This window comes from Panthera pardus, unplaced genomic scaffold (assembly GCF_024362965.1).
Source record: "Panthera pardus isolate Hobbes unplaced genomic scaffold, ASM2436296v1 HiC_scaffold_18, whole genome shotgun sequence".
NCBI lineage: Eukaryota > Metazoa > Chordata > Mammalia > Carnivora > Felidae > Panthera > Panthera pardus.
Window position 1 is genome coordinate 25,937,500 of NW_026526743.1, and position 12,773 is coordinate 25,950,272.

Sequence of the window (12,773 nt, forward strand, 5' to 3'; positions counted from 1 at the left end):
TTTTAAACAATTGTATTTATTTTTTACTTATTTATTTTTTTAATATGAAATTTATTGTCAAATTGGTTCCCATACAACACCCAGTGCTCATCCCAACAGGTGCCCTCCTCAATACCCATCACCTACCCCCCCCCCTCCCTTCCACCCTCCATCAACCCTCAGTTTGTTCTCAGTTTGTAAGAGTCTCTTATGTTTTGGCTCCCTCCCTCTCTCAACTTTTTCTTTTTCCTTTCCCTCCCCATAGTCTTCTGTTAAGTTTCTCAGGATCCACATAAGAGTGAAAACATATGGTATCTGTGTTTCTCTGTATGATTTATTTCACTTAGCATAACACTCTCCAGTTCCATCCACGTTGCTACAAAAGGCCAGATTTCATTCTTTCTCATTGCCACGTAGTATTCCATTGTGTATATAAACCACAATTTCTTTATCCATTCATCAGTTGATGGACATTTAGGCTCTTTCCATAATTTGGCAATTGTTGAAAATGCTGCTATAAACACTGGGGTACAAGTGCCCCTATGCATCAGCACTCCTGTATCCCTTGGGTAAATTCCTAGCAGTGCTATTGCTGGGTCATAGGGTAGATCTAATTTTAATGTTTTGAGGAACCACCACACTGTTTTCTTTCTAGCTGCTGAGTTGCACTGTCTCTGTTTGTTAAGTGTTCGCTGAAGGATTTAAGGATAAAGCATAGGAATCTGCTGTGTAAAACTAATTCCCTAGCTCTTCCTAATGGTGTGTAGAGTTCTGGTTCCCTAAGGCACAGTATTATTCCATGATTTTCTTTGGTTTGCATAACTAGTTTATCTGAGTTCTTTTCTCACAATACAGTAAATGAAAGAAATGAGATGAAACTGTATAAGTACTTGTTAAAAGCTTCTGGAATTAAAAAGTAAAATAACTTACATATAAAATAATTAAATATTAGACCTTGGAAAATACAAGGCACACAAATAGTACTCCATAAATGCTTGTCTAAGTAATTACATTAAAGCTTCTGCAATAAAAAAAATATATATATATATTTTGTGAACAACATTTAAATATCTATTAAAGGATACATTCTTTAAGAATAGGTACATGGACAGCATTTAAATATCTATATTTAAATATCTATAAAGAAGACTTTCTGAAATGTATTTGTTAAATAAAGCGTGTTCTCTAATATATTAGTATGATTGAGTTATAACTAACTGCGTCCATGTATTTCAAAGTCAGGTTCTTCTCTGTGCCCTCCAATCACAAGGGATTGACTGCAAAATAAAGGAAATAGGTGAAAGTGTCCTTCCTGGGAAAGAAACATTTCTATAATAGCATATCTCAACCCATTTCTTAAAATGAATTGTTTTTATCCTATTTGTTTTTTGCATAGACCTAGTATAATGAAAATAATAGTGTAGCAGCTATTGTATACAGTATGCTTTAAGTACTTACCTATTTTCATGTTTACTACCTAACCACATATGCAAGAGCAGGCCTCTTTTTTAGGAATCTGATCATGTCACATAATCTTGATGGAAGTAATTATATCAGCAGTTTAGAAAATTCAGATGGCCTTTTCTTCATTCCCCTTTGAATGGGTCAGTGCTGTTAACAGGAGCATTGCCATGAGAAGCATGAGATGATTTTATTTCAAGAGTTATTGATTCATGCTTCTCCTCTTTTGTTTCAGGTGGATCATTCATGCTATGGAGTATGAACTACAGATCCGTGGTGGAGACAAGCCAGCCAGAGACTTGTATCAGCTGTCACCTAGTGAAGTTAAACAGCTTCTGTTGGATATTCTTCAGCCTCAACAGAATGGAGGGTAATGAGAACCTTTTATTACCCATAGAACATTCTGGATTTACAGTAACATCATACTTGGATATATACACAAAATTAATAAGATAGTAATAAGAAATAAAATGCAGCAGAGTATCAGAGGTCACCTTACTAGGTAGACAGTGTACATAGAGATGCTAATTAAAATGTCTATCTTCGGTTGTGATTTTCTGTTGATTTTAATTTTTATTTTTTTCAGGTATAGTTTATCAGTGTTTCTTAATTATTATTATTTTGTGCAAACTGTAATGCTCCATACCACTTTGGTCAGTTCCCTTTCTGAACCTTTGTAGCACTCACCATCTCCTCCCAACATTTTGGCATGAAGATTTGCGTTTGGTAACATTATTTAAATAAGTTGCCTGGGACTCTGTCTCTCTAAGTAGACTATAAACTTCTTCAAATGGGCTAAACCATTTGATAGACTTAACTTGTACTAAGCTTAGAATAAGAGCAAAACAAGTACTTATGCAATGTATTGAATTGAAGAACATTTTATTACAGAAAGAAGTTTAATATAATTATTTAGGCAAGCATTTATTAGCACCATTTGTGTGCCTGATATTTTCTAAGGTGGTATAGTTATATGCCTAGAAAACAAGTCTTCCATAAAAGTAGATTTGAGCAAATGGAGAGACATCTTTGTTCTTAGAGAGGCACACTCCACATTAAAAAGATATCAGTTATAAATGTAATGCAATTCCAAAAAAAATTCCAACAAACTGTTTATGGAGTTAGACTAGTTAATACTAAACTTCATATGGAGAAACAAACATGCAAGAATAACCAGAGGACTTGCCCTAACAGGGAAACATACCGTAGAGCCTCTGTGATAAAAATAGTGTGAAGCTGGCACATGAACGCATAAAGAGGCCAGCTGAACAGAATGGAAAGTCCAGAAATAGACCTAAACACATATGGAAATTTAACAGGTGATAAAGGTGATGTCTCATATTACTGGGTCAAGGATGAACTTTTTAAATAAATAGTGATGGGACAACTGGATAGCCATTTAGGAAAAGATAAAATCAAATCCATACTTTATACTATACACAAGAATAAACTCTAAATAGATCTGATATCTGAATGTAAAAAATGAAACTATACCAGTGCTAAAAGAAGACATGGGTAAATTCTGCTTTAACCTCAATCTGGGAAAGGCTTTCTAACTCTGGCTCAAATCTAGGGGCATTAAAAGATTAATAAGACTATATAAAAATTTAAAACATCATTTTGCATGGCAGAAAATAGTTTCAGAAGACAGCTGAGAAACTGGAACAAAACATAGACTATAAAGAGCTAATGTCCAAGAATTCTTAAAAACTGTGGGACAAAGAACCAATAACCCAAGAGATAAACAGGAAAAAAATACAATTAATCAATTCCTTTAAAACATAAAAAAAAATGGACCTTAGATATTTGAAAAGATGTTTGAACTAAGTCATAATTGGAGAAATGTAAATTAAAACATCTATTGGATACCATTTCTCATCTATCAGACTGGCAAAAGTTAAACAGCATGACAGACATTTGCTGAGGCTGTAGGGAAAGAGACACTCTCATACATAGCTGGTGGGTACAGCCCTTCTGTATGGGAACTTGGCAACATCTAAAACAAGTCTACATGTATATTTACCCTTTGACTTTCAGGAATCTATTCGGAAAATGTGCTTCCAACCATATGAAAATACATATGTATGCAATATTACTCATTGCATCATTGTTTATAATTATAAATTTTGGAACACCCATTACCGAAATGCCCATACATGGGAGATTATTTGAATAAGCTGTGGCGCATGCACACAGTAGGGTATGAGGCAGCTGTGAAAACAAGGAGAGTTGTCTCTGAACTGATACGGAATCATTTCTAGGCTATATTGTTACATGAAAACAACAAAATGCAAAGATCATCTGTAGTATGCTACTCTTCATGTAAGAAAGAAGATTATCTCCTCATTTGTATGGAAAAAATACAGAAAGGTTAAATCAGATACTAAGGAGACTGGCTACCTCCCTGGTTACCTTCAGGGAGTGGGTGGGAACAGGGTGGAAAGAAAGGACAGCTGGGTACAGGGTAATAGGGCTGAATGAGAGAGCAGTAATTCCCTGAATATACCTTTTTTAAATAGCTCTGATTCTTAAACTTTAGTAATATTTTATATGCCTAAAATGTAAATAATTAAAATTAATCCAAATGTGGAAAAAAAAAATAAAACAATACGAATAGTAACAAATGAACCTAACTGTATTACAAATGAATAATATTCCCACCCTGAAGGGAGGGGAGAAGAAAAGAATTAACCCAAGTACCTTTGGAAAACATTTCTAGATACTATAAAGCTAAAGGAAAAAAAAAAGAGCTATACACAAATACTGTACTTATTAGTTAATAAGGTTTTTTTTTCCTCACAGAGGTAGGGATTGGTAATTTTGAAATTGCTGTATATATTGTGTAAATATATTGTGGGTAATGAGAGCCGGATTTCTCTCTGTCAGAGAATGTAGTTAGAAATGAGTGAAGGGGAAGGATTAGAATATATCCTGTAGTGGTGGATTGAAATTGAAAATGTCAGTATGAATTCATGGTTTTCACACAGATGGACAGCTACAGAAATAAACGTGGATATGTGTGTATATGTGAGTATACGTCCGTATCTTTTTTGGCTCTGTCCACTGAGAGGACCCAGAAGCAGTGAAACTCACACAACAGTGAGCAAACCTGGTGCCCAGATACTGATTTCTAAATAATATTTTTTAAGAGGAACCAACATTCCATGGAAAAAATGTTTGATTCCAGGGCTGGGGTAAGAAAAATACAGGATGAGCCTAGAGCATCTTATGGTACCAGAAGTAAGATAATGTTGAAAAAAATTATAGAAATGTGTTAGAAGGATACTGGAGACATACTGGAGGAGGCTCAATGGCCAAAGCTAGGATAATTTGAGCAAGAAAAGAAATAATAATAGTATTGAATAAGAACCCATAGGATAAATGTCCAAGAGTCCATGCTGATATAAATAGATAAATGGGATAGAAGGGATTCTTCTTGATAGTAGAATTCCAATTAATAAGTGTAGATGGAATGATGAAAATAGAAACTCATCATTAGACAAATACAATAGTAATAATTGTTGCAAGCAATAACCATCAATGGATGCTCAAATTTAGTGGGTGGAAGTAGGATGAGAAATGAAAAATTTGTATAATTTAAAAGTATTTCCACTCAAGATACTTTTTAATTGCAAAAGAAAAATATTAACTTTATAATGAAGAAACCCAGTTGACTCTACCTTAGTCAAATGATCAAGGATAGCATCCCTGGAATAAGACACATCAGTATCATGTATTCCCTGACAATGATGTACTGAAAAGGCACAACTACTTCCAGGTATTCTTGCCAAAAATGCATAATCTAATTCTAATCATGAGAAAACATCAGATAAACCCAAAGTGAGGAATATTCAACAAAATAACTGACATTTCTAAAATGTTAAATTCATGAAAGATGAAAGAAAATTGAGGAACTGTCACAGATTGGAAGAACCTAAGGGGACTTGGAAATCAAATGCAGTGTGGGGTCCTGGATTGGACCCATGACCAAAACAAGGACTTTAGTGGTAAAATGGCATAATTTGAATAAGATCCGTAACTAATAGTATTGTGTCAATGTTCATTTCCTGGTTCTGATAGTTGTTATGTACTATAACAGACTAGGGGAAGCTGAGTATACAGGAACTTTGTGAATTACTTTTTGACTTTTCTGTAAGTCTAAAATTTTTCAAAGTAAAAAGCCAAAAAATAAAAACAAAAGAGAGGTCCTCAAAAATAATTCTTCATCTCCATTATGAGTATTCACACACTTCTATTTTGTTGTTCTAAGCAAACATCTCCTTTTTATAATATTAATCATGACTGTATAGAACTCTGAAAATACCATTTTTTCTGGTTGCCATACAAAGGGGATAGGAAAAAAAAATCAAATGCAGAGTCCTGGGTATTCAGTTTGCACACCCATTATCCAAAGTAAAACATCACCAAGGAACCCCTACACCTCTGGGCTTTTTCTCTTTGGCATAGCACTGAACCGAGCCACACAAGTCTGGACCTGCCAAAAAAAATCTGTGCATCCAAAAAAGATGCCTCACTCATTTATGCAGTTTTAAATTTTTATTGGTCCTCTTCCATCAGAACCAAAATAATCTTTTTCAGTATACTGTCTCCTGCAGAGTCATTTTCCTACCTAGAAATATTGTTGGTCACATACTTACCTTGTGGCTGATGGTATATTTCATTTGATGCTTGTTTTAATACCAAGTATAAAAAGTATATATCTGTTCCTAGCTTCACCTTTTGGAACAATATGCTACTGTGTCATTTGTATGTTCTTTTCAAATTATGCAAGTTCTGCATCTTTAGCAATTTGTGAGTATTATATCTTTAAGATGTAATACTTAATCCATGGAAATAAGAGATCTAGAATTTTGGCTTATCACTATGGTGTGATTACTGTGACATGTAAGATTTTGTAGCTGATTTTTCAGCACTGGTACTTTGGCCATATTTAAATAGAAAATGAATGTAAAGTTTAAAGTTTAAAACAAGATATATTTCGTTAGATACATAATGCTTTTTTGAGTCTTCATTATTTATCAAATGTTTATTAATCATCTTTCTGGGGGGGGGTATATAGGAGTGATCAAGCCATATGATGTCCATGCTTTCATGAAGGTTATATTTTATTGCATATAAGGACCGCATGAAGTTATTTCAAAATTGGCTGCTTCTGTGTTTTTAAATGGAGCTTCTTTGCATATTAGGAAGTTATTTGATCACATAGTGAGCAACCTTATAACTTACTAGAGAATATCATTTTGCCTATTGAATTTTTTAAAATCTTGGGGATTTTCTCCTATCCTGCAAGCTCTGTTTTCACTATGAAATATTTAGTAACCTCTGTAACACATGGTAGATATGCATCATTGATGGATTTTGGCTTTTATTGCTTACCCTATTGGAACAATTAATCCATATTGAAAACCCTGCTCTCTATCAGAACAAGCTTGTTTTTCAACTCTGAGGCATTTTCTTTTGGTCTACAGATGTTGGCTGAACAGGCGTCAGATTGATGGGTCTTTGAATAGAACTCCCGCTGGGTTCTATGACCGAGTATGGCAGATCCTGGAGCGAACTCCCAATGGTATCATTGTAGCTGGGAAGCATTTGCCACAGGTATAGCCCCATTATATTTGTATCATTTAAAGGGACCTAAGGGCATAGGGGATTCTTTCCCCCTCTGCATTGCAAATAACCTTTCTGCTTATCCCGGTTTTTAAGAGTATTTAAAGGAAGGGTATCCAGATACCTGAAGGGAGGAAATACTAGAAAGTAAGACACCTAATCAATTGGATTGGAAATATATTTTCCCAGTCTGAGTTACTTTAATTTTAGTGCCCCTCTATACAAAAGCCTTGCTTTACCTAATGGATATTTTGCTTAAAGTTTGTATTTAATCAAAAACAATTTTGTATTATATTTCAGATGTTTCAGGGAAGCTCTGTGTTGAAAGGAACCATGTGCCCAAACCTTTTGCCAAGCAACTGTCTTTCCCTTATTTATTAATGAACTTAGGGTTCCTTATGTTGGCATTGCTATGAATGGTGGTACTTCTTTACCACCAGCTGATAGTGGGCTAGTGCCTAGGGGACCTCACAATTGGTAAAACATACATTCAGAATACAGAACCAAATCAGAACTAAGAAGCAAGGTGACTTAGTAATGCTATGGATAAGGAAAGGACTGTGAATTTCAGTGAATGTGAAAAGTGTAATAACTCATTAGGTCAGGAGATAATCATTTAATTTACTCAAGATATAATTTACCTTTGGTCCAAATGAATTAGTGCCCCCTCCTTCAAATGGTTTTCCCAAGTTATATGAACTGGCCTGCTTCTTTGATTTAGTTACTTTGTTGAATACTGACATCTAACTCATTCTGCTTATACACAAACATGAATAATTAGGCTTTTTGGAAATGGAGTACTGTATTTGTTCTTTGTGTTGAAACACCAATCAAATTATTTTTGATGAAGGTCTTTATACAAATATAGTATTCTTAAATACACATACCCACACTCATTTTGTTTATACACACACAAACACACACACATACATACATGCACAGAGTATTTCTGGAAGGACCCACAAGAAATTGGTAACATTCTTTTCTTTGCCTTAGGGAAAGGGAACCGTGGTTACAGGACACAGGGTGTGCTTTTCACTGAAAACCTTTTTTAACCGTTCAAATTTTGAACTATGAATCTATGACTTATTTTCTTAATGAATGAAACCTGTTAAAAAGTATTCTTTATACTATTAACAAACTACTGAGTGGTTGTATTTGGTTGCCAGTATAGGTGCCCTATTCCTTTCCCAGATGCTCTGTGATCATTGGGTGGAGCAGCACTGTCTCCTATGAGCAGGGAACAGGCTTCCATTATTCATGCTCTGCTTCTTCTGTTAGGCTTTGTGTCTACATACAGTGGACTGTGGCAACCTTTTTGTTAGCTGCTTTCCCAGCCCCCACTAATACCTACCAGATTTTCATTTAATTGTCTGATTGCCCAGGCCACTTATATTTTGTCTCCTCTCTTTCCTAACATCAATAACAGCAGGTGCATGTCAAGTATTTTTATATTATATATATATATATATATATATATATATATATATATATATATACACACACACACACACACACACACACATACACACACACACTTTCTTAGGTGCTCCTTTAAAATCCTCACAACAATCTTTTGGTGTAGGTACTTTATTATTCCCACTTGACAGATGAGGAAAATGAGGCCCAGCAAAGTGATTTTCCCAAGGTCATACATCTAGGAAGTAGCTGACCCAGAGTGTGACACCTATCCCCTGCCCTATCCCCGGTAATTTTACTTCTAAGCCTTTTGTCTTAACTTTTCTGCTATACTGCCTACCCTAAGTTCTTCCAGAGAGTGGGAAATAAAGCAAGTTTGATGTTTCTTCTCTAGATTTATCATAGTTGCACAATAGCTAGGTGACTTTTCAAATGTGATATATTAAAAGGAAATTGATATGAAACCATGACAGGATTTTCCTTAACTTCTGTAGCCCTACTAATCCCATTGCTAGACATATAAACAATTATAAATACTGTGTTCAACAAATGGGCTTCACTTTTCCCAAATTAGGTACTACCTGTAAACATTAATAATATGTTAGATTATATTGAATACAGAATACAGTAGATGGACCATAATGAATTACAGGGCTGGTGCATTATTATACCAGGCCAAACAACTTTGCTGTTACTTGATTTCAAGGGAACTTTCCTGCTAGGTCCCATTTGGAGTAGTAAGTAGATACACATTGTTCTGAGGCTACGATCAAGTTCACTGTAAATCATCAAGGTAGAAGCAAATAAGTATGACTCATCATTTCTTCATCTCTGGTAATAAGTCTGGTGACTACATCTGCTTCCCAACGTACAAACCTAACACTTAGAGCCTTCTCTTCAATCCTTTGAGAGTTATCCACCATGCCCAAATTTGGATTTGGATTTGAGTTTATTTGCTGCTTTCATTTGGTTTGTAAAAAGTGAGTGGAAGACTATGCAATACTCTCGTTTTAAATGAAATATAGAGAGTAAATTCTTTTAGTTTTGCTTTTTTTCTGTGTTTTCTTGCCATTTCTACATATAATGTTGTTTTTGCTTATTTGTATGCATTTCTATGCTGCCAGCTCAGAAAGGATCTGCCACAGAAATGATGTAAATCAGTAGCAAGTGACTTACATGGTAAAGTGTGACAGCAAGCATAACTTCTTGTGTTAGTTCTGAAAGCAATATGTACTCTATTTGTTGTCTCAATTTTTGGCTGTTCCTTTTGTGTATTAAAGTGGATTTCCAAGATAGCCCCTCTTTCTTAACACTTGTATAGTGAAGATAACCACTAAAAACAGGAGGTTTAATTTATCACAATAGTCAGCTGATTGGCTTCAGTAGTTTGACATATATAAAATCCAGTCATATAGCTGAAAATGCGAAGGTTTTATAGAAACTCAAAAAGATTGTTGGTTAGAAAATGAAATTCCTTGCTTCAGATTCTGTGTCTCCCTCTCTCTCTGCCCCTCCCCTGCTCATGCTCTGTTTCTCTCTGTGTCAAAAATAAATAAAACCATTAAAAAAATTTTTTTAAAAAGGGGCGCCTGGGTGGCTCAGTCGATTAAGTGTCTGACTTCAGCTCCGGTCATGATCTCACAGTCTGTGAGTTCGAGCCCCGCATCGGGCTCTGTGCTAACAGCTCAGAGCCTGGAGCCTGCTTCAGATTCTGTGTCTCCCTCTCTCTCTGCCCCTCCCCTGCTCATGCTCTGTCTCTCTCTGTCTCAAAAATAAAAACATTAACAAAAATTTTAAAAAAAGAGAAAATGAAATTCCTCTATTAGGTGGAAACCACAGTGTAAGAATGCATGTTAATATTGAGTTATTGTTTTTCAGCAACCAACCCTGTCAGATATGACCATGTATGAGATGAATTTCTCTCTCCTTGTTGAAGATATGTTGGGGAATATTGACCAGCCAAAGTACAGACAGATTGTTGTGGAGGTTTGTATTTAGAAATGTAGATTGCTGAAGAAATGCTTTCTATCTGTTCCCTGAAAACTAACATAAAAGAAACTGCCCAAGAGACTAGGAATTCCACTCCTTACCTATCCCGATCTCCTCTAGTTGAGTCCTGGAGGATATAGGCATCCTTGACTCAAGTCAAAGTACATGAACAATTCAGTGCCCTTCAATGGCAAGTGCATGAATGCCACTAAAAAACAGAGGAAGCAACCTTATCCTGTTTGCTTTAATTTCAGGTTTTTTTTTTCTGTTTAGAGAAATAGCACATGACTATTATATAAAGTTTTAATTCAGAAAATTACAGAAAAGAAAAAAATTCCCCACACCCAGTAGCAATAGATCACTGATGTTGATATTTTGAGGGACATCTTTCCAAACATCTTCTGTGAACAGAGAATACATGTAATTTTGTACTGTATCATTATTTTATATAAAGTTAAATGCTCAAATACACACACACATCCATGCACATGTATACATGTGCTCTTTTGCCATTTTAAAACATTATGCTGAATACATAGAGAATTCCCATAATGAATGGATTTAATACATAGTCCGTCTTCACTTTGTGTCTTTTTCTGGGTAGACTTTGTGTCTCTTGTGGGTAGGTAACATGTCTTAGTGATACAGAAGATCTCAGTAAATGCCAAACTGGTTGTGGCACCTGAAATGCAGCGTGTCTGGACCTACAGCCAGAGTGGAGTGAGATTCAATCCTATCTCAGATGTGCCAGGATTCATAAACAGTATCAGCAGCATGTGGGAAGTCAGGCAGACTGGGGTCAGAAAGAGATGGGGTTATTGGAAAGGTGAATGCCTTCCTTGTGCTGTTAGCCTTTCAGTGTTTAGTGCCCAGCATCTGGGACCTACAATGGACATGGAGGTCCTTCTTGTTGACCAAAATGAGGGTCCCTTCGCAGAAGAAATTTTTCTTCAGAACTAGAGCAACGCTTCATATTCTCCTGGCTAAATCCCTGCCCCAAGATTTTCCACATTTTGACACCTGAATTTTTCTGAAAGGGTTTCCTTTGGTTCCTTCAGGTTCTGTTTTGGAAGCATTTAGTTGAAGTACAGTCAGGAAGAATCCCAAATTTGGAATTATGAGGTCTTTTTTCCTGTTCCACATGCAAAGTAGGAGGCATAATAAAGATCAGAAAGTCTTTACCAAGCATTGTGTACTCAGACACAGTCTTTGTGTATAATGGTTTGTCATCTAAAAAAATGTCAGTGGGGCACCTGAGTGGCTCAGTCAGTTAAGCGTCTGACTTTGGCTCAGGTCATGATCTCGTGATCTGTGAGTTTCAGCCCTGCATCGGGCTCTGTGCTGACAGCTCAGAGCCTGGAGCCTACTTCAAATTCTGCATCTCCCCCTCTCTCTGCCCCTCTCCCACTTACACTCTGTAAGTAAGAGAGACAGGGAGAGTTTGAAAGAAAGAGACAGTGGAAGTTGGAGAGGGGCAGAGAGAGAGGGAGACACAGAATCCGAAGCAGGCTCCAGGCTCTCAGCTGTCAGCACAGAACCCGACGTGGGGCTTGAACCTACAAACCATATATCATGACCTGATCTGAAGTTGGATGCTTAACCGACTGAGCCACCCAGGTGCCCTAAAAAAGAAAAAAAAATTAAAATGAATGTTAGTACTTAGGATGAATGTATGAGATAGACAAACAATAGGATTATGCATTAAACTAACACATGTAGACCAAATAGTACTCATATCAAAGAGGTCAGAGTTAGGTGTATTTTTTAAAACATAACCATACCCTGAGAAACTACTGTGATGTCACAGTATTATACTCATTTTAGGGTGCTGGGCTCCAAGTCATTTGATTAGAGGCTCCACTGAACTCTCACCTGCCTTCTTTGGCTTTGCTGCCTACCACTTCTTCTAGGGCAGCCTCCGCTCCGCTGGACACTGCTTTTAGTGTTTTGCCAACAAGGATTAATGCCCAAAGGCAAGAATGTTCAGGCACTTTGGGTGAACAGGGCACTATGTACTACAGACAAGATTAGGAAAATCATTTTTCAAAGTTCTTAGTTTCATTTAAATAACTAAAAAACATTTCTGCTCAGCTATAAAGATATATACAATGGAAAAAAATGTGCAGTTTCTAAACAGAACTTATGCTACTAGTTTTTAAGATTAGAAAGATTCCAGGAGCGCCTGGGTGTCTCATTCGGTTAAGCGTCTCACTTCAGCTCAGGTCATGATCTCTCAGTCCCTGAGTTCGAGCCCCGCATTGGGTTCTGTGCTGACAGCTCAGATCCTGGAGCCTCTT

General features: G+C 36.3%; 1 protein-coding gene across 5 annotated transcripts in view; it reads left to right on the forward strand.

The window, feature by feature from the left end:
- The window catches only part of PHKB (phosphorylase kinase regulatory subunit beta), a 258,770-nt gene that overhangs the window by 244,053 nt on the left and 1,944 nt on the right, over positions 1-12,773 (forward strand). For all 5 annotated transcript variants that reach the window (XM_019456029.2, XM_019456030.2, XM_019456028.2 and 2 more), the window contains 3 exons: positions 1,676-1,810; positions 6,930-7,059; positions 10,366-10,473. In XM_019456029.2, coding sequence (XP_019311574.2) covers positions 1,676-1,810; positions 6,930-7,059; positions 10,366-10,473 — 373 coding nt within the window. The remainder of the gene's footprint in view (positions 1-1,675; positions 1,811-6,929; positions 7,060-10,365; positions 10,474-12,773) is intronic.